The sequence below is a fragment of the Bubalus bubalis genome, chromosome 14 (genome assembly GCF_019923935.1).
Source record: "Bubalus bubalis isolate 160015118507 breed Murrah chromosome 14, NDDB_SH_1, whole genome shotgun sequence".
In the NCBI taxonomy this organism is placed as follows: Eukaryota; Metazoa; Chordata; class Mammalia; order Artiodactyla; family Bovidae; genus Bubalus; species Bubalus bubalis.
Window position 1 is genome coordinate 18,014,568 of NC_059170.1, and position 22,580 is coordinate 18,037,147.

Sequence of the window (22,580 nt, forward strand, 5' to 3'; positions counted from 1 at the left end):
GGATGAACTAATGATGAAAACATCACGTCTACTCAAGGAAGACAAAGAAGGTCTTCTCCCCCTCTCCACTTATCCTTTGATTGTAAAACTGTAGCCCAGTAAGTTCTCGGGTGTGGCATTCCTCACCTGTCCACTTGCAAGCCTCACAGGCATCCTATTCTAATAAATCACGTCTCATCTACCACTCTGCTTTCACCGAATTCTTCTCTGCACTGAGACATAAAGAACTATGGTACTGGAGCTCTTCAGAGCCCTGGAAATGACACCAAATACCGGTTTCAGTCTGAGCAGCTGGAAAGGAAAGAGCTGACGTTGTCTAAGCTGAGTCTATGGAGGGAGCAGGTTTGGTGAGGAATCAGAAGTTCTGTTTTGGACATATTTAAAACTTACTACATTTTAAAAACTTTATTTTGAAATAGTTTCAAATTTAGGATAAAGTTATAAGAACTGTACGGAGATTTCCTGTATACCTTCATCCAGATTCTGTACTTGTTAGCATTTGGCTTTCTTACATTCCCTTCTGTGTGTGTGTGTGTGTGTGTGTGTGAATTCTCCCAAACCATTTGAGAGTAACTTGCACAGATCAAGCCCTTTTACACTGAAATACCTCAGTGAGTATCTCCTAAGAAGGAAAGTATTACATATCCATAATGCAATGATTAAAACCAGGGAAAAGTAAAAAATTGAAATATAGTTAATGTACATATTATATGTTATAGGTATACAATATAATAGTTTACAATTTTTGAAGGTTATATTCCACTTATGAAAGTGAAGTTGCTCAGTCGTGTCCGACTCTTTGTGACCCCATAGACTGTAGCCTACCAGGCTTCTCTGTCCGTGGGATTTTCCAGGCAATAGCACTGGAGTGGATTGCCGTTTCCTTCGCCAGAGGATCTTCCCAACCCAGGGCTCGAACCCAGGTCTCCTGCATTGTAGACAGACGCTTTACTGTTTGAGCCACCATAGTTACCATAAAATATTGGCTATATTCCCCACATTGTACCCATGCACTCTTGTAGAACTGTTTCTTTGACTTGCTTTTCATTGCTGTTATTATAATCATATGTGCTGGCCTGCCTCAGAGGACCCTGCTCCTCTGCCTGACTGTTAAACTAAAGCGCCTTTGTTCGGTTCACAAGGAGATAATCTGACCCTGCCCACCTGTGAAAAGAAGAGATTAACACATCCCCTACAGCTGGCCATTCCCAGACATGTTTTGCAAGACTGATGGCCCTTTTACTTTACTTCCCCGCAGCCTCTCCCTCTCGGTTCTGTCTTTTCACTTTACTTCCTCACGCCTTCTCTTTTTGGTTCTACAAAAGAACCTGGAATCCAGACCCCTGAGAAAGATGGTTATTTTGAGACATTAATCTGCCATCTTCTCAGCCTGCTGGCTTTCCAAATAAAGTCATATTCCTTGCCTCAATACCTCTTCTTTTGGATTCATAGGCCTGTCATGTGGCGAGCAGAGTGAGCTTGGACTTGGTAACATATCTTTGTAAAAATCAGGAACATTTTAACATCAATTTAATACTATTGTCTAACAGTCCATATTCAAGTTTTGCCAATTATCCCGATAATGTTCTTTACAAAAAAATGTTTTTCTGGTCCAACAGCCAATCCAAGGTTGTCATATTTCTTTGATCCTCCTCTGTGTGTGTGTGTGTGTTGGGGGAGTGGGGTTCAGTTCAGTTCAGTTGCTCAGTCGTGTCCGACTCTTTGCGACCCCATGGACTGCAGCACGCCGGGCCTCCCTGTCCATCACCAGCTCCCGGAGTTTACTCAAACTCATGTCCATTGAGTCGGTGATGCCATCCAACCATCTCATCCTCTGTCATCCCCTTCTCCACCTGTCTTCAATCTTTCCCAGCATCAGGGTCTTTTCAAATGAGTCAGTTCTTTGCATTAGGTGGCCAAAGTATTGGAGTTTCAGCATCAGCCCTTCCAATAAATATTCAGGACTGATTTTCTTTAGGATGGACTAGTTGAATCTCCTTGCAGTCCAAGAGACTTTCAAGAGTCTTTTCCAAGACCACAGTTCAAAAGCATCAATTCTTTGGTGCTCAGCTTTCTTTATAGTCCAACTCTCACATCCATACATGACCACTGGAAAAACCATAACTTTGACTAGATGGACCTTTGTTGGCAAAGTAATGTCTCTGCTTTTTAAGATGCTGTCTAGGTTGGTCATAACTTTTCTTCCAAGGAGCAAGCGTGTTTTAATTTCATGGCTGCAGTCAACCATCTGCAGTGATTTTGTGTGTGTGGTAAAATAGCACAATTTACCATTTTAACCAATTTGAGTGTATAGTGGCATTAAGTACATTCACATCGTTGTATAATGTCGCCACTGTCCATCTCCAGAAGCATTTCATCTTCCTCAGCTTAGATTCTGTAGCCCAGTAAACAGCCATTGCCTGTCCTTTACCCTCACCTGCTGGGCCACCACCCCTCCCCTCCTGACTCTGTGAATTTGACTCCTCTGGGAAACTCATTAAATGGAATCACATAGTGTTTGTCCTTTTGTGACTGGTTTATCTCACTTGGCATAGTTTCTTCAGGGTTCATCCATCTGGCAGCATATGTCAGAATTTTCTTCCTTTTTAAGGTTAAATACTGTTCCATTGTGTGGAAAGACCACAGTCTTGCTTATCCATTCATGTCCACGGACATTTGTGTCTTTTGGTTATTGTGAAGAATACTGCTCTTAATATGGGTATGGGTGTAATACAAGTATCTTTTTGAGTCCCTGCTTTTGATTTTTTTTTTTTTAGGGTATATATCCAGAAGCAAAATTGAAGGATTACGTGGTGACTCTGTTTTCAGTTTGTTTATTTGGGGGGCGGGAACACCATACTGTCTCCCATCGTAGCTATACCGTTCTGCATTCCCACCAAGAGTTCACTAATTCTAATTTCTCTACATCCTTGCCAACACTTGTCATTTTCTGTTATTTTTTCTTTTTCTTTTTGCTAAATAGTCATCCTAATGAGCCGGAAGTGCTGTCTCATTGTGGTTTTGATTTGTCTTTCCACAATAACTAATGTTAAGCATCTTGTCTTGTGCTTATCAACCACTTGTGTATCTTCTTTGGAGAAGTGTCTATTCAGATTTTTTGCCCATTTAGGGAACTCCCTGGCGGTCCAGTGGTTAGGACTCGGCACTTTCATTGCTGGGTGGGCCTGGGTTTGATCCTTGGTCAGGGAACCAAGGTCCCACATTATGTGCAGTGCGGGCAAAAAAAAAAAACAAACCAACCCAAAAAGCTTCTTAAAAAATCAGGTTGTTTGCTTTTTTTGTTGTTGAGTTATAAGAGTTCTCTATATATTCTGGATACTAATCCCTTATCAGATACGTGATTTGCAAAAATGCTTTCCCATTCTATGGACCTCTCTGTTTAAGATCATTTTTAAAACTTATATAATTTATGTACCATAAAATTCATTCTTTTCAAGGGTACAATTCAGTGGTTTTAAAACTCACAAAATTAAAAAAAAAACAAACTCACAAATTATACAACCGTCACCACCGTGTGACTCCAGAACATTTCATCACCCCCAAAGTGAAAGTGAAAGTCGCTCAGTCGTGTCTGACTCTTTGCGACCCCATGAACTATACAGTCTGTGGAATTCTCCAGGCCAGAATACTGTAGTGGATAGCCTTTTCCTTCTCCAGGGGATCTTCCCAACCCAGGGATCGAACCTAGGTCTCCCACACTGCAGGCAGATTCTCTACCAGCATCACCTCCAAAGAAACTGCATACTCATCAGCAGTCACTCCTCTCCTCCCCTCCCCCCATCCCCTGGCAAACACTAATCTGCCTTCTGTCTCTTGATTTGTTTACTCTGGAAATGTAATGTAAATGGATATAATATGTGGCTTCTTTCACTTAGCATAATGTTTTCAAATTCCATGTATGTTATAACATGTATCAGTGCTTCATTCTTTGTAAATTTGTTCTTTTTTGGCCACACCACACGGTATGTGGGGTCTTACTTTCTCAACCAGAGGTGGAACCCGGGCCCCCTGCCTTGGGAGCACGGAATCTTAGCCACCTGACCACCAGGGAAGTCCTGTCAGGATTTTCTATAGGAGAGATCATGTTATCTGCAGATAGAGGTAGTTTAACTTCTTTCTTTCCGATTTGGATGTCATCCGTTCATTCACTTACTCATTCGAAGCTCATTCTTGCCTAAACGCCCTGGCTGGAACCAACTGTGCAGTGTTGAATAGAAGTGGCAAGAGTGAAACTCTTCATCTTTGTTCCTGATCTTGAGGGGAAAGCTTTCAGTCTTTCACCATAAAACATGTTAGCTGTGGATTTTGGGGGGCGGGGGGGATGTTCCCTCCTCAAGTGTCAGCTTGAAGAAGTTCTGATTTGTCATGCATTCTTTATCATGAAAGGGTGTTGAGTTTTATCGAATTTTTTTTTCTGCATTGATTGCAAGGTTTTTAATCTGTCAGTTAGCTTTGTTTTGGCTCTGCTGGGTCTTCGTTGCTCTGTGCAGGCTTTCTCTAGTTGTGGCGAGCCGGGGCTATTCTCTAGTTGCGGTGCGCGGATTTCTCACGGCAGCGGCTTCTCTAGTTGCAGAGCACGGGTTCTAGGGCGTGAGCGGGCTAGCTGTGGCACAGGCACCTAGTTGCCTCATGGCATGTGGGATCTTCCTGGACCAGAGATCAAACCTGTGCCTACTGATTGGCAGGTGGATTCTTAACCACTGGACCACCAGGGAAGTCCATCTGTCCCTGAGCTTTTCTGTGTCTTTCACAGACTAACATTTTCGGAGAGTCCGGGTCAGTTACTTGGTACTTCCTCATGATTATTCTGCGGATTTTTAAATTTTTTATTTATTTATTTATTTTTGGCTGTACTGGGTCTTCATTGCTGTACATGGGCTTTTCTCCAGTTGTGGCAAGTGGGGGCTACCCTCTAGTTGCAACGCGAGGACCTTTCATTGCGATGGCTTCGCTTTGCAGTGGCTTCTCTCGTGGCTCGCGGGCTCTAGAGCACAGGCCCAGTAGTTGCAGCCATGGGCTCAGCGGCCCCGAGGCATGTGGGATCTTAACTCGTGGACCAGGGATTGAATCCAGGTCACTGACCCACCAGGAAAGTCCCCAGATGGTGATTTTTCTAACCCTTCTCATTTCCATTTACTAGTTGGTGGACATGTTAACTTTGAGATTACCTGTTAGACATCTAAGTGGAGATGGTGAGTAGGAAGTGTAAAGTGCAGGAAAGGTTCAGGTTGTAGATTTAGATGTAGGAGTTGTCAGTCTATAGGAGTTAAAGCCATTAGCAGTTGAGGGGCTCCAAGGGCCCACATCCCCTCTTGGTCACAGGACTTCTCCAGGCCTGGGTCCCCTGACCTGTTTTGGGGACAAACTCAGGTGCTGACTGGGTCACCAGAGTCCCATGGCTCCATGGAGGCTGGGACTGGGGGTGTGTGTCTTAAGGGAAACTGGGTTCTATGAAAGGAAATGATCTTGCTCTGTTCAAAGCTGGTAAAAGCTCTTGGACTTAACCTGGCATTCAAGGCTTGTCCACTGCACCCCTTCCCCGAGCAGCAGCACAGTCCTACCTGTCTGCCCTTGCTCGCTGTGCCCTTCACTGCCGCAGCCCAGAGAACTGCTCATCCTTCAAAGCCCAGCTCAAATATTACCTTCAAATATTACCCTCAAAATACGCCCCTGTGCTCCCCAACAAAGTCGTTCATTTAAGAAATATTTCCTGATGCCAGGCACCAAGACCAGTGAAAAAACACTTTATTCCTGCCCTCGGGGAGCCCATCTGTCTCCCTGGGGGAGACCGATACTGTATTTATTTGTAATCTCACAGATCTAAGCACCGGTGACAGCAACAAAGGACGTCACTCTTGCGCTCCGAACGTAGAGCAGGGGGTTTGCACCAGCCTGGCCTGGCTGAGGTGTTTTGGTAGGGTTTCCCTGCAGAAATGCTGGCTAGCTGGAAGGCAGAGGGCAAGGGATGCGCTCCCATGGGTGGTGCACCTAGAAAGATGGGCAGAGGCCTCCAAGGCCAAGGTGAGGAGGCTGGATTTTCTCCCACTGGTACCGGGAAGTGTGTAAAGGGTCCTGATCAGAGGGGGAACTTTTGAGGGAATGGAGGGGGTGCTTCTGAGGAGTCCCTTGGCTGCCATATGGAAGGGGCAGTGAGGACTGCATTGATTTTTCAGATCAGCCAGATTCAGGTGGGTAGCAGACGCCCTACTTCATTTTATTTTTAAAAAATATTTATCTGGCTGCGTCAGGTCTCAGTTATGGCACGCAGGATCCTCGTTGTACAGGCTTCAGTGGCATGTGGGATCTTAGTTCCCTGACCAGGGATCACACCCACGTCCCCTGCATTGCGTGGCAGATTCTTAACCACTGGAGCACCAGGGAAGTCCCCCAACTTCACTTTACATTTCTCTTATCAGCCCTGCTCCAGGGCTGGTGGTGATGGGAGCGTCTCATTTCTGTTCATCTGGGGTCCTCGTGGTCTCTGGCTCAGAGAGCTTGGCCCTTTCTGTTCCCTCAAGGGTTGTGCTCTGGAAACACAGACGCCAAGGATTCTCAGGTCCCCTGGGAAGCTGCCTTTCCGTGAAGAGAGAAAAGCCTCCCTGATAGAACAGAGTGCAGGAAGGGGACATCATCTAAGCCATGCTCAATCTGAGTCTCATCATGAGGAAACGGAAATCCAAATTATGTAACACTCTGCAAGATGCTGGGGTATTTTAAAAATGTCAGGGTCATGAAAAAAAAAGTGGGGAAACTGTTTTTGATTCAGTGGGAGTGGGAGATGACGTGAGAGCAGTGAACGGTCCTGCTTTGGATCCTGGCTGGATATGAAGGAAGAGCCGTGGAGGCTGTTGCGGGCCGTCTGGAGACCCCCACTTTAGCTGGTGTTAAGGCCTCAGTGCTGTCCTGGGTAAGGGAGGTGCTTGAGGCACTCGGTGGTTAAATTAAGGGGGTAACAGTGGTACTGGGCTTCCCAGGTGGCGCTAGTGGCAAAGAATCCGCTGCAGTGCAGGAGATGCAAGAGACGTGGGTTTGATCCCTGGACCTGGAAGATCCCTGGAGCAGGAAATGGCAACCCACTCCAGTATTCTTGCCTAGAGAATCACCATGGACAGAGGAGTCTGGCAGGCTGCAGTCCATGGGGTCGCGAAGAATCGGACATGACTGAGGTGACTGAGCACACAGCACACGGCACGTGCTCACGTGGGAAGGAGCGTCCCTGTTCTTAGGCGTCGCCTGGTGTGTTTGCGGTGAGCCAGCATGGTGTGTGCAGCTTCTGTTTAAATGCTTGAGGTGAGGGAGATGTTTGTGTCCCAGAAAGGAACAATGCAAATACGGCAAAATCGTGCCAGTTGGCGATTCTGAGTAAAGACGTGAAATGCTCCTTTCAGCCTGGGGAGGCGGGCCTCTCCTCTGCTGCACCAGGAGGGCTGGGAGCAGGGGCCCAGATTCAGCACATCAGGTGTGTCCCTCCCCCCTGCCCAACTCATGCTCTGACACGGGGTGTGCAGGACTCTCCCTGGTCTGACCCACAATGCCTCACCCCTGCTGCAGCAGAAACACTCAGGCTCTGAAGGGGTGAGGGTCCTCCCGGTGCCCCGAGGCTGGGCTGGCATAAAGCTTGGCTGCTGATTGGTCAGAGCCAGTGGGAGCAGCTCCTATATTCCTCCAGGCTTCTGGTTCTGAGCATCCAGCTCAGTGCCCAGGCCACCTGATACTTGTTCACTTACCCTCAAGTCACTCTTGGCTATGTCTCAGGGTAGGGCTAGGTCCAGGCAGCCCCAGGAGTTAATCTGAGCCACCCGTGGTCACTGGATGCTCAGCTACCACTACCAGGATCTAGACATGAGGGCACCCTGCTCCTAGTGAAGGGGGTCCGGCCCAGTGGCTTCAGATAAGCTCACAGACGGCCCCGCTGGGGAGGGCAGGGCAGCCCGAACAAAGTTCCTGGGAAGCTAGTTCCCTTGGGTCTGAGATCAACCAGCACCTCAGCTGGGTTGGGCCAAGGGAGGAGACCAGGTATCTGCAGCTTAGTTGGGCCCAAGAACTTTCTTTTTTAAAAATGTTTATTGGGAGGTAGAATTGATTTACAGTGTTGTATTTATAATGGTGTGTTAATCCAGGAACCTTCTATAACACATATTCTTACCTCCAGACATCATTACTTCCTGTTCCTTCTGCCTAGAATGCACTTTCCTGTGGTCTCCCCCATTGCCACACCCGCCCCCGAAGCCGGTGAGCACCCCTGTCCCTTGCCCTGACCAGAGGCTGCTGCCCAGGCCAGCTTGAGCAGTGCCTTCAGGGCTCCCACGGCCTCACTGCGCCGCAGCGCCTTCTCTACCGCCTGCCATGGGCTGGCGCTCACTGGGGGCACGCTCTGTCTCCCCCCCACCGGAGTGTGAGCTCTGCGAGTGACCTGCCAGGCCGCCCACCGGAGTGTGAGCTCTGCGAGTGACCTGCCAGGCCGCCCACCGGAGTGTGAGCTCTGCGAGTGACCTGCCAGGCCGCTCACCGGACTGTGAGCTCTGCGAGTGACCTGCCAGGCCGTGGGCCTGGCAGGGTGGGTGCTCAGGAAGCGCATCCAGGGCGTGTAACTGTCTGGATGGAGATGGCTGTTGGGGGTACCGAGTGCCCCATCCTGGGTGAAGTGCATGCAGGGTCAGGGTCTGGAGTGGGCACCAGCTGTCAGCAAGGGTGGCCCATCCTGGCTCTGGTATAGCAACTTTTTTAACAACATTTTTTAGCTGTGTCACGTGGCATGTGGGACTTTTAGTTCCCCAACTGGGGATCAAAGCCACGTCCCCTCATTGGAAGCGTGTAGTCTTAACCACTGGACTACAAGGGAAGTCCCACCATATAGCAACTTCCTAAGCATTTATTTCTTCAAGGAAGCTGGTCAGGCAGATGTTACACACTCAGCTTCCAGATAAGGGAATCCAGAGCTTAGTGTTCTAGCCCAGCGTCACAGAGCTGGTGTTTTAGCTGGAATTGCAGTTTGCCCTCGACCACCTGTCTCCAAAGAGACCCCTGCCACCTGGAAGGGGTCTGGGTGCCTCCTGGGGCGTCCACTCCACCCACCTCATGCCAGTCTGGCCCATCCCACCGCAATAACACCATGAGCCCTTGGTACACATTACCTCATTTATTCTCACAACATGCCTGTGAGGTAGGGAGGGGCGGGGACTGTCCCCATTTTACAGAGGAGGAAGTTGAGGCACACAGAGGTCAAGTGACTTGCCCAAGGTCACAGACGGCGGCCAAGCTGGAATGGGCCCTAGAGCAGGCCCGCAGTTCACCCAGGCCCCCTGCGGTGGGTGCTGGACAGAGGACAGCCCCAATACCATAGTCGTGGCCACTGGAGCGCGCAACCTCGTGCACAGAGCTCTCTGCGGGCCGGCCTCACCTTCTGCCTGCCCCCTGCCCACCCTCACCTCGCCCTGCAGGCCTGGACCATTGCAGCTCAGGGCTCATGACACCCTGGGAGTGGGGCTGGGAGTGGCGCTGGGGGGAGAGAAGGATGACTGGGGTAAAAAAATAGAAAACTCAGAGGCTGGGCAGATGGGCCCATGGTGGGGGGCAGGTGAGAGTCAAAAAAAAAAGGGGGGGGAGGGCTGCTTACACACAAGGTATATATTTTTACACACACTTGTACACACACCTAGATATAGTACATGTAAAAATATATGCTATTCACACACCCGCCTCCTGCCAGGTGCCCCGAGAGCCCGCGGCGGCGCTGGTGGGCACGGGTGAGCAGAGGGGCGACTGGTAAATATACACTCTAAGGTCTATGTGCATATGTACATGTACGTACAGACACGGCCGCCCGCCCCTCGGGTGCTGTACACGGGCTCGGCCAGGGTACACCACCCCTGGAACGCGAGGGCCCTCTCCTGAGTGGCCCCAGCAAGTCACTCTGAGTCATACATTTTTGCTGAAGGAAGGAAGGGGCTGGAGAGAAGAAAAAGGCGGGAGTCTAGAGTGTGGTAGCTGTGGTTTTTATCCCATCCCTGCCCCCCACCCCCCAAGACCTCAGCCCTCCTCCCGGTCTCGGAAAGGTGAGACCGGAGGCTGCTGCAGCACATGGGAGGGCCACTTCTGCTGAGAGGAACCTGCAATCGTGTGCACGCGCGTGTGTGATTGTGTGTGAGCACTTGGTGGGGGAGGGGATGCGTGTCCATCTCTCTGTCCTCTGGGCTCAACCACACAAAGGGCTGAGAACCAGAAAGCCGAGCGTCAGGATGGTGACCCCTGTGTGAGCTCTGAAGGGCAAAGAAAAACGTAAGGATGAGAACTCCACGGTCAGAGCTAGGTAGCCGGGAGAAGGAAGGGCATGGCAGGCGCCCAAGGCTGGCCCTGGGCTGTGGTCATCTTGTAAACAGGCTAGTTTAAGCTCTCATTAGACAGAACGAGTAAAAAGACCGTGGTCTGGAGGCTGGGCCGGGGAGTTGCCGAAGTCCATCTATCTAGTCCGCCGTGGCCAACAAGAGGAGAAAAAAAAGTTTCCTAGTTTCATGTTTTTGTTGATTTGTGTGTGTGTGTGAAGTCTCCATAACCTAAAGCTTGGAGGGACCCAAAGAAGCCAAATCGTGAGCCCTTGGATGCGTCAATTTGAAAGTTGGCTCAGGGTCTCTAGACAGAATAACCATACTAAAGGTTGAGAAAATTTTGTTCCATTTGCATTTAGTTTGTGGTTTTTTTGTTTAATGATTTAAAATTGTTTGCTTCCTGGTCTCAGAGCCGGGTCTGGGCCTCAGGGACGTAAATCTCGATGCTGTCCGCGCTCTCTGTGGCTGAATTCTGCCGCACGGAAGCCGCCCGCTTGGCCGCCAGGAGTCTCTTGCGGGCCTCCTGCCGCTGCCTGTCCCCAGCATCAGAGGCCTTGTCGCGGCTCACTGCTGGCTTCGATTTGGCTGGCTTCTTTGGGACCGGAGGGGGTGCTTTCTTCTCTTCCTTTAGTGAGACAGTGAGGAGGGAAGAAAAATAAAATAAAAGGGCCACCTTGTATGTGGCGGCACTACCACCCACCATATGCTGGCAGCTGGAGTCTCCACCCCAGCTCCCCTACATCGGGCACAAGCAACACACATTTGGAACCAGGAAGCCACAAAAAGCGATGATGGTGGGCAGAGCACAAGGCAGAGGAGCAAACAGCAAGCTTACAATCCTAGAGTTCTAGGAGGAGGGGACGGACAGACCACCTCTTCCCACCCCTGCTTGGAACCACTGAGAGCCCAAAACTCATGCAGGAATCACACAGCCAGAGATGGGATTTAAATTCAGGGCCTCCGACTCCCAGATCACATTGCACGTGCTATTCTAGGGGATCAGAACTCACAAGGGCCACAGTCCAGTACCCAATAACTGAAGGGGTCACTGGGCACCACCGTTTCACAGATGGAAGCCCGGGCCTCAGGGACGAGGCCAGCCTGGGAGGCAGAGTCCGGTCCAGACCCCTGGACGCCTGGCAGCGTGGTCCTAGGAGGAGGACCGTTTTTCTGCGTCTGACGCTCCGACAGCCGTGAGTACACTAGCGCTCCGGGCTGGGCGTGTGTCTCCCGGTCCCGTCTTCCAAACATGCAGGGCGGGAAGGCATGCTCCGGGGCAGCCTCACCTACACAGAGCTAGCGGCATGCTGGACGAGCGCCGAGCATGGACCCCACACACTGATGGACGTGAGCCCCCAGCTCAGAGACGACACACGGAGAAGGGAGCCAAGCAGCACTGACCGATGTGGGCAGCGTTATTGCCGACCAGGAATTTGTCCCTGGACTTCCCCTCCGCACTGCTCCATGCTCACCTTCCTCTTCTCGGGGGTCTCCACCAGCTGCCAGCTGTTGGCCTTGAGGTGGTAGAGTTCATCAAACTTCATGCTGATGTCCTCGATGGACAGCTGGAGCAGGTCCCAGAACCCTGCCAGGTCCTGGGCTGTTGGACGTGGGTTGGCATCAGGGTTCTGTGGGACAGAGGGGGGTCAGTGGGGCCAGCAGGGCAGGGGGGCTTGTCTTGCACCCCATCCCAAGTATGGTCTCTTGGCCCTGCGTGGGTTCTCATGCACACGGTAACGAAGCCTTCGCCACCTCTGCCGGGCTCTGGTGAGGAAGGCCCTCGGGGCCTACTGTGTGGCTGGTGGGCGACTTGTCTCATCTCATAGGAAGGAGGCAGCATCACTCCCAGGTTGGTGTGATTACAGACCCATGGGGGTGCCCTCCCATCACTCTGTTCTCAGCCAACACATTCCTCATGACTTCCTCAGTGAACCCCCAAAGCCCTACTGGTTCTAGAGACAAACACTGGCCATTGTGCCCCAAACACTGGCCAGACGGAAAGAGGCTCCCCACAGGAAGAGCTGCCGCCCGACAGGTGAGGGTGACGGAGAAAGGAGACCCACCAAGCCTAACGGTGGTTATTTCTTTAGTTCTTACCTTGACTGTCTTCTTAGATACAGAGTATGTTGTAAATAAGTCAGTGCTAACTGATTCCTAACTTCCGTGTGTCTGTTTTTACACAGAGCTCACGTTTCTATTTCAGAAGGTGTTAAAGACCTGAAAGGAGCACCCGGCCCTCTTCTGGTGGGGCACTGACACGTGCCGGTGTCATCCTTCCAACGGCTGAGGGGCAGGGCCTTCGCCATGTCAGGGAGAAGGCCACAGAGGCTCGGAGGCTAATCCAGCCCCCATTGTGGAGGAAGAAGAGTCACACTTACCAAGTTTTGCTCACAGAGGCCCCGGAACTGCTGGAATTTCTGCGACATCAGTAGCTGGGCACTGCCCACAGCACTGAGGACTTTCCCTAAGACTGAGAGAGAAGGGGGAGAAAGGCTGAGCAGAGCACAAGGTCTGGTTTCACCTCCCTCCCCACCACCTCAGGACACCAGTCATCATGTGGTGATGGCAGCCAGTCTTCATTTTATTTACACAGTAATTAACCCACTAGTTGCTAAGGATATTTCATGACAATAAATCGGAAAACTGAGTTTAAATGGAAAAAAACTTTTCAGGGAAACAAATTACTACTATAGGCTCAACAGGAAATAGAAAATCTGATTAGACCAATAATTGTTTAAAATAACTGAAGCAGGAGTTAAAAATCTTCTCTAGAAAAAGGAACCAGGCCTATATAGTTTTATAGGTGAGGTTTTACAAAACCTTCAAGGAAAAGATAACCCCTGTTATATATATTCAAATTCTTCCTGAGAGTAAACAGACACAGAAGATGACACAGCTAATTTCAGGAGCCCTGAGAAAAGATAGGGCACGACCAGAACGGGCCACTTGCATTAGGAACACACAAGCCTCAGGAGCAAAGAGCAGCGTTAACCATCAAGTGCTCAGCCCAGGAATACCAGACTGAAGTCTTTTAGTGCAATTTCTGTTTTTAAAGTGGCAGGGGAGACTTTCCTGGTGCTCCAGTGGTTAAGACTCCACACTTCTAATGCAGGGGGTGCACATTTGATCCTTGGTCAGGGAACTAAGATCCCACAAGCCACACGCCACAATGAAAGAGAAGCCTACAGGCTGCAACCAAGAGCCTGTGCACTGCAGTGAAAGCTCCCCCAGGCCACGACTGGGGCCTGACGCAGTCAAATATTTTTTTTTCTAAAGTAAAAAAATTATGTTGTATGTCATCAAAATAATAAAGTATGTCATCAAAATAATAAAGTAACAGGAAGACAATACTATCTCCTAACCCCCTTAGAAATCACTGAAAAGCAAAACAGTACATAAATCAAAACGCACACTGTCTCCTGGTGGAGCCCCGGAGCAGGTATATGAGGAAGTGTCAATATGCAGCGACAGCCACACAGGGGGGTTCTTGCAGTTGAAGGGCTCAGATAAAGGTGACAGTTTTGAGTTCTTAAAAGTAGCATAACTTGAGAGGAGAACCAATAATCTCTTGTTTGAAATAAAAAGGGGTGTGGACTGCAACAGGAGCTTCCCTGAACCTGATTCAGCACCGAGGCTGGGGGCAGGGGGCGGCAACACTGCCTGGTAACTGCCTGGTGTCCTGGGGAGAAGGCCAAGCTGAGGCCGCACTGCGCCCGTCACCATGCTGAGGAGCTCCTGCCAGCCTGGGACACCCTCCTGCCTCCTCCCCCATAATGGTCTACTTAAAACAGCTTATCTAGGAGGAATTTCACCTCATTTAGAAATTAGTTTACAAAGGAGCCCATGCAGGAGCTCAACATAGTACAGGAGCAGCAAACAGCAAATAAGTGTTTACCAGGAAGTTGTTGCCAGAGAACAGATGAGAAGTGTGACATGTAGCCACAGAGATTTAAACAGTAGTTCAAAGCAGAGATTGAGGTGCTCTGAAAAGAGATTTAAGAGCATGGAAGGAGGTAAGACATGAGCTCTGGAGCTACTGCAAGAGAAAAATCAGGCATCACAGAAACAAGGGCCATGATGGTCACAGCACAAAGAATAAACCGTAATGAAAAGCAGTAAGGATGAGGGAACAGGAGTGGAAAAGCTCCCGGTGTAAAACCCTTACACTGCTAGATGGATATCTTAAAGCTGCCAGGAATAACTGCAGGTAGTGGGTGTAGGTTGGAGAAGGCAATGGCACCCCACTCCAGTACTCTTGCCTGGAAAATGCCATGGACGGAGGAGCCTGGTTGGCTGCAGTCCATGGGGTCGCTAAGAGTCAGACACGACTGAGCGTCTTCACTTTCACTTTTCACTTTCATGCATTGGAGAAGGCAATGGCAACCCACTCCAGTGTTCTTGCCTGGAGAATCCCAGGGACGAGGGAGCCTGGTGGGCTGCAGTCCATGGGGTCGCACAGAGTCAGACATGACTGAAGTGACTTAGCAGCAGCAGCAGCAGTGGGTGTATGTACCTGGCTTGGTCTAAAGTAGCATGGGAATAAAAGAAGTCCCTTTTGAAGAATTCCTCATCATAAGACTGCACTTAGGTACCTTATTTTTTTAAGAAATAGAAGAAGCAACTAGAGGACTTCTCTGGTAGTTCCAGTGGCCAAGACTCTGTGCTCCCAATGCAGGGGCTTGGACTTGATCCCCGGTCAGGGAGCTGGATCCCACGTGTGGCAACCCAGACCTGGTGCAGCAAAATAAAATAAATACTTAAAAAAAAAAAAAAGCAAGTAGGTATATTATAATGAAGAGACTATTTAAAAGAAAGTGACTGAGAGAGTGCCAAAGAATTGATGCTTTTGAACTGTGGTGTTGGAGAAGACTCTTGAGAGTCCCTTGGACTGCAAGGAGATCCAACCAGTCCATCCTAAAGGAAGTCAGTCCTGAATATTCATTGGAAGGACTGAAGCTGAAGCGCCAATACTCTGGCCACCTGATGCAAAGAACTGACTAATTGGAAAAGACCCTGATGCTGGGAAAGATTGTAGGCGGGAGGAGAAGGGGATGAGAGGATGAGATGGTTGGATGGCATCACCAATGAGATGGACATGGGTTTGGGTGGACTCCGGGGGTTGGTGATAGACAGGGAGGCCTGCCATGCTGCAGTCCATGGGGTCACAAAGAGTTGGACACGAAGAGCAAACACGACTGGAACTGATACTGAGAGACATGGAAGAGAGAGGGAAACTTAACATACATCCGTCAGAGTTCTAAAAGGACAGAGGAAATGGAAGAAAAGAAATTTCTTCAGAGTGATCATGACTTAGGGTATGACTAGAAGAACTACCCCATCTCATTTTATGCTTAGAGAACCTTGGTACTAAAACAAGACACGGATGAGAAGGGAAAACTACCAGCCAAATTATCAAGAATAAAGGCAAAATTATTAAATCAGATATTAACAAAAGTGCAACAATGTACTAAAGTAATATAACTCAGCTGGGTTTATTCTGGTACTATAAGACATTCAATATTAGAAAATTCTAATAACTTCTGATTCTGGCTATGAAAAACTAATTACTATCAGATAAACTGAACTTAAAAAAAAAAAAACCCACAAAAAACTAAATAAGATACTCAAAACAACAAAATATCTCTTTCAAGGCATTAAAAAATTACCAAAGCAGCCAGAATTTGAGAGGCTAAGATTTCAGTGAGAAGGGAAACTATAACCAGGTGAGTCTGATAGTCTGTTATCCCAAGGCACCTCCCAAGTTCATAGGCAGCAAAAAGCTGAGTGCTCAGAAGACAAAGTGGTGGCTGAGAGTCTCAGAAGCTGGGCAGAGCTTATGGTAGTTCCACAGGGACAGGGAGGCAGACCAAAACTGGAATTCGGAGCTACAAGGCAGACAGGACTTGGGGGAAAGCACCTTAAGTTGAGCAAAGCTTCCAGCCGTCTTAAGATGGGGGCAAGACAAATATTGGAGCTCAGTGTCTGCCAAGGAGGGGCTTGGAAATACCCCAAGCTGTCACAAAACCCAGCTCTGAATCAGCTGAATCTCATATTGGATTAAGTTGGTTTTGCCCTATGCTATTGTCTGTAAGAGTAAATCCGTTCTTGAAGAATAGAAAATCATTCTTAAAAAAAAAAAAAAAAAATCATCCCGAGTCTCAAGTTATTTCTGTAGTTTTCATATACAGTTTCTGGTGTTGAATAAGAATTACCAAGCATGGGGATTCCCTGGTGGCTCAGTGGTAAAGAATCCGCTGCCAATGCAGGAGACACGGGTTCAATTCCTAATCCAGGGGGAGCCCACATGCTGTGCAACAGCTAAGCCTGTGAGCCTCCACAACTATTGAGCCTGTGCTCTAGAGCCAGAAGCTGCAACCTCTGAAGCCTGAGCACCCTAGAACCTGTGCTCCCCAACAAGAGAAGCCACTGCAATGAGAAGCCTGTGCGCCACAACTAGAGAAAACCCCATGTGGCAACAAAGACCCAGAACAGCAATAAATGAAAAATAAAAATTTAGAAAAATTACCAAACATGCCAGGAGGTAGGACCAAATGACTGCACAGCAAAAGAGAAAAATCAGAAAAAAGTAAAAGACCTACAGGGGATACAGGTACTAGAAGTACTGGACAAGGGCTGTAAAATGACTGAGTTCGTCCAAGAAAATATATGACATGATGGGGAATTTCAGCCAAGAACCAGAAATCTAGCAAAAAGAATAAAATGTAATTCTAGAACTAAAAACATACTGAAATTGACTGCAGTGAAAGTGAAAGTCTCTCAGTCGTGTCCAACTCTTTGCAACCGCATGGACTACACAGTCCATGGAATTCTCCAGGCCAGTATACTGGAGTGGGTAGCCATTGCCTTCTCCAGGAGATCTTCCCAAACCAGGGATCGAACCCAGGTCTCCTGCATTGCAGGCGGATTGCATTGCATTGGACTCTTTACCAACTGAGCTATCAGGGAAGCCCACTGATTGCAATAGATAAGTTTTGTAGATTAATTACAGCTAAACTATAAAATAATCCATCAGAAAATGTCCAGATTGAGGTCCAGAGGAGGAAAAAAAAAGAAGGAAAATTCAGAAGAGAAAATGAAGAAACGACATGGCAGTCTAAAATATGTGTAACTGGAGTCCACAAGGAGAGAAGAAATAAAATGGAGCAGAGATCTGAGGAAATGATGGCCAAGACTTTTCTGAAACTGATGAAAGTTATTCAGGCTGAAGATTCAAGAAATCCTGTGAGCATCAAGTTGGAAAAGCACAAAGAAAACCATACCTGGGTATCCTAGTAAAAATGGATAAAACTCAAATACAAGAGAAAAATCTTAAAAGCAAAGGGGGAAAAAATTATTCTTCAAAGCAGCAGCAGGAAGACTGACTTTCCAATAGAGAGTCTGGAAACCAGAACATAATAACTTTTATAAATAAAAGTACTGAAAGAAGATCAATACCTACCTAGAGTTTTATACTTAGCAAAAAATACTGTTCAAAAAAAGGGAAAAATACAGAGATTTTAAGACAAATACTGCATTAATATAAATACTAAAGGGAGTTCTTAGGGCAGAGGAAAGTGATCCTCATAACCACAGAAATAAAGAAGTGAAGTGTTACCAGAAAGAAGAGAGTAATTATGTGGGTAATATTGATTGTATAAAACAACAATAATGTCTTGGGGCAGTTAGATCATATTTATAAAACTGAAATATCTCACGGCCATAGTACACATGATCAAGGTCCTTGCATTATCTGTGAAGTGGTAAAAGTACTAATTTAGTCTTACCAAGTCAAGGATACAGAGTAACTGCTAAAAGAACAATAAGCTAACATGAGAAAAGTGGAAATAAATATTTGATTAATCTAAAAATAAGACAAGAAAGGAGAAAAATCTATCAATAAATTTACCACATTACAGATTAGAAAAATAATGATTATCTAAATAGATACACAAAATTCCATTAAATTCAACAATTTTCTTAACCAGAATAAGTGTATTTATAAGAGACCTATAGTAAACATCATATGCAATGGTACAATGCTAAAAACAATTCCTTATTTACAAATAAGAATACAGCAGTATTTCTAGATACAAGATCAATAAAAAGGGCAAGAGCATTTCATCAACTAAAGAAAAAGAATACAATAATAAAAATACTACTTACATCTTTCCAAAATTAAAATACTAATCTAACGAATCTTTAAACAATATGTAAAACTTCTGTGTGGAAGATATAAAATTTAAATGAAGGACACTACAGAAGACCTACATAAATGGAGAGACATAATCATGTTCTTGGATACAAAAGACTCATTCATAAACATCAATTTTCTACCAAACTGATGTACAGATTTTATATAATTCCAGTCAGAACCTCAACATAGAAGTTAAAAAGCCAAGTCTAAATTGTATATGGAAAAAGCAAAGGGCCAATGCCAAGATATTCCTGAAGAAGAAAAGGTTGGAGGAATTTGTCTTTTCACTTACAGTAAGTCTCCTTCGTATGAACATTCAAGTTGTGAACTTTCAAAGATGAGAACACGTGTCCCATCAGGGTCAGGCTGGGTGCAGCTGCAGCCTGCCCCGTCTCCCCATGCCGACGTCGCTCAGCCACGCTGTCTCCCACCGCCCCTCCCTCCTCTAGTCAGTAACACTTCCTGCCTGTTAGTGCTGGCCCCTGGATGCTAGCTCTTGCACTGTACTACCTGACTTTTCAAGGTACTGTGCTGCACTGTTTATAATAGCCAGGACGTGGAAGCAACCTAGATGTCCATCAGCAGATGAATGGATAAGAAAGCTATGGTACATATACACAATGGAGTATTACTCAGCCATTAAAAAGAATACATTTGAATCAGTTCTAATGAGATGGATGAAACTGGAGCCTATTATACAGAGTGAAGTAAGCCAGAAGGAAAAACACCAATACAGTACACTAACGCATATATATGGAATTTAGAAAGATGGTAACAATAACCCTGTGTATGAGACAGCAAAAGAGACACTGATGTATAGAACAGTCTTATGGACTCTGTGGGAGAGGGAGAGGGTGGGAAGATTTGGGAGAATGGCATTGAAACATGTAAAATATCATGTATGGAAACGAGTTGCCAGTCCAGGTTCGATGCACGATACTGGATGCTTGGGGCTAGTGCACTGGGACGACCCAGACGGATGGTATGCGGAGGGAGGAGGGTGGAGGGTTCAGGATGGGGAACACATATATACCTGTGGCGGATTCATTTTGATATTTGGCAAAACTAATACAATTATGTAAAGTTAAAAAAAAAAAAAAAGGTACTGTGCTGTAACATTAAAAATGTTTTCTTTACTTTCTGTACTTGTTTTTTATGTATTATTTGCATGAAAATAATATTACAGTACAGTACTATATAAATGATTGTGTTAGTTGGATACCGAGGCCAACTTTGTTAAACTTATGAACAAACTCGACTTACAGATGTGCTCTTGGAGTGGAACTCACTCATATGTAGGGGACATAATGTATATAAAAAATCCTAAGGAATTCCCCCCAAAACAGTGAGGTTGCAGCATACGAGATTGATGTACAAACATCAATTGTGTCTATATAGTAACAATTAACAGCTGACAATGGAATGAAGAAAAATTTCATTTACAATACCATCAGACAGAAGAAAATATTTAGAAATAAACTTAACAAAGAAATATGACTTGTCCACTGAAAACTGCGAAACAGTACTGAAAGAAAATTTTAAAAACTTAAATAAAGATAGCCTATGTTCATGATCAGAAGACTTAAAAGATGGCAACACCTGTCAAACTGAATTACAGATTTAACACAATCCCTATCAAAATAAAATCCTATCTGCCTGTTTTTTGAGGAAATTGACAACCTGATCCTAAAATTCATATGGAAATGAAAAATGAAGTATGAACTTTAGAACTTCCTTTAGTGAGAAAATGAAAGCTAGCCATAAACTTCTTTTACTTGAAAAATAAAATTGGAGGATTCACACTTCCCAGTTTCAAAACTTATTTCAAAGCTACAGTAATCATGACAGTACGGTACTGGCCTAAGTATACACATGTACATTAATGCAGTGGGATAGAACTGAGTCCAGAAATAAATCCTTACATTTAGTCGGCTGGTTTTTGACAAAGATAGAAGACTATTCAATTGAGAAAGAAAAGTCTCGCTAATAAATGCTGGGACAACTGGATATCCGACTGTAAACAATGAGGGTGGACCAACACCTCACACCATATACAAAAATTAACTCAAAATGGATCATAGACTTAAATATAATTACTAAAGGTATAAAACTCTTAGAAGGAAACAGGAGTAAATCTTCACAAGGCTGGATTAGCAATGGCTTCGTAGACTTGACAGCAAGTCACGAGCGACAGATGAAAAAAACCAACTGGACTCCATTAAACTTTTGTGTTTCAAAGAATACCTACTAGCCAAAAAGCGGAAACCACTGATGAATGGATAAGCAAAATGCAATATATCCACACGATGGAATACTATTCAGCAATAGAAAGGAGTGAAGTGCTGACACGTGCTACAACATGAATAAACTTTAAGAACATTAGGCAGAGTGAATCCAGACATGAAAGAACACATCGCGTATGATTCCATGCGTGTGAAATGTTGAGAATGGGCGGATCTATAGTGAATGAAGCAGATGCGCGTTTTAGCGCTTGTGCTCAGTTGCTCAGTCGTGTCTGACTCTTTGTGACCCCATGGCCTGCAGCCTGCCAGGCTCCTCTGTCCCTGGAATTTCCCAGGAATAATACTGGAGTGGGTTGCCATTTCCTAGAGTGATGTCTGAATGGTACAAGGTTTCTTTTGGGGTAAGGAAAATGTTTTAAAATTAGGTAGCAGTGATGGTCACACAACTCTGGATATACTAAAAACCGCTAAATTGTACACTTTCAAGGGGTGAATTTTATGATATATAAATTACATTTTAATACTATTATAAAAAAAACTGCTCACAACCAAAAAGTAGAAGCAATTCAAATGCTCATCAGTGGAATGGATAAGCAATGATATGTTCATACAGTGGAATGCTGCATGTCAATGGAAAGAATGAACTACATGTACATGCATTAACATGGATGAATCTCACAAACAAGGCTGAACCAAAAAGGCAAGCTTCAGAAGAATACAGACACCTGGCTTCTATGAATGTAAATTTTGAAAACAGGCAAAACTAAACAGTATGTTCCTTAGGGTCACACATATATGTGGTACAAGTATAAAGAAAAGCAAGGGTATAACTAACACAGAATTCAGGATAGTGCTCACTGCAAGGGTATAACTAACACAGAATTCAGGATAGTGCTCACTGCTATGGCAGAAAGAAGGTGATCTATCATCAGGTCCAAAGATACTGGTAATATTCCATTTTGTAAACTAGGTGGTGAGAAAAGGAGTGTTCTAAATTTTTCTTTACTCTGTCTACTGTTTGCATGTGTATTTCACAATAAAAATGAAGGTTAATAAGAATGAGAGCAAAGATAAAGGTTTTCAGATAAATCAAAACAGGGTTAATGCCAGTCCTCAAGTTCTCACTAAAGACAATTCTAGGGACTTACCTAGTGGTCCAATGGTTAAGAATCAACCTTCCAATGCAGGGGACACTAGTTTGATCCTCTGGTCGGAGAACTAAGATCCCACATGCTGTGGGCAACTAGAGAGGCCTGCAGACCCCAACTAGAGAAAGCTGATACGCTACAACGAAGAGAGCCCACGTGACGCAACCCAGACATGGCACAGCCAAAAAAAGACAGTTCTAAAGGATGAACTCAGCAAAGAAGAAAACGATCCAGGAAGGAAGATCTGAGATAAGGAATTATGAACAAAGAAAATGATAAACACATGGGAGTTATTATTTATACACACATTTAGATAATTGAAAATTATATAATGATAATGTGTGCGGTTTTAAATCATAAGAAAACAATTAGATAAATTATACGTTAAGGCTTTTGTGTTGTTGGGGAGAAAGGTAAAAATGTTAAATAACTTGCTTTTACAATTTTAAGTGTTAAAGGAACAGAAATACGGTGCATAACTTCTATGGCGGTTATGGCTAGTTGTCCTAGCGTTTGTCTCTCCTCCCTCAGAAGTAGAACCTTTTCTTTAGTTTGTTTGAAACAGCAACTTTATTCAGATGAAATAAAACACAGGAATTTCTCAGGCAAACTGGATTTTCTAGGACAAAGTACTGTCAAATGGAAAATA

The 22,580-nt window shown here is 45.9% G+C and overlaps 1 protein-coding gene and 1 long non-coding RNA gene across 14 annotated transcripts in view; one reads left to right on the forward strand and one right to left on the reverse strand.

Moving 5' to 3' along the window:
• Positions 1 to 13,694, forward strand: part of LOC102390935 — a 44,096-nt gene extending 30,402 nt beyond the window's left edge. Inside the window, exons 3-4 of one of the 2 annotated variants that reach the window (XR_006544402.2) lie at positions 11,416 to 11,539; positions 12,530 to 13,694. This is a non-coding gene — a long non-coding RNA (uncharacterized LOC102390935). The remainder of the gene's footprint in view (positions 1 to 11,415; positions 11,540 to 12,529) is intronic. The other variant, XR_006544404.2, reaches the window with a different exon arrangement.
• The window catches only part of DLGAP4 (DLG associated protein 4), a 143,879-nt gene continuing 130,444 nt past the window's right edge, over positions 9,146 to 22,580 (reverse strand). For 11 of the 12 annotated variants that reach the window (XM_025263509.3, XM_025263510.3, XM_025263508.3 and 8 more), the window contains 3 exons: positions 12,725 to 12,816; positions 11,819 to 11,974; positions 9,146 to 10,971 (listed from right to left, as the gene is read on the reverse strand). In XM_025263509.3, the coding sequence (XP_025119294.1) occupies positions 10,753 to 10,971; positions 11,819 to 11,974; positions 12,725 to 12,816 (467 nt within the window). In that variant the 3' untranslated portion in view covers positions 9,146 to 10,752. Of the gene's footprint in view, positions 10,972 to 11,818; positions 11,975 to 12,724; positions 12,817 to 14,938; positions 15,078 to 22,580 lie in introns of those variants that run through there. The other variant, XM_025263512.3, reaches the window with a different exon arrangement.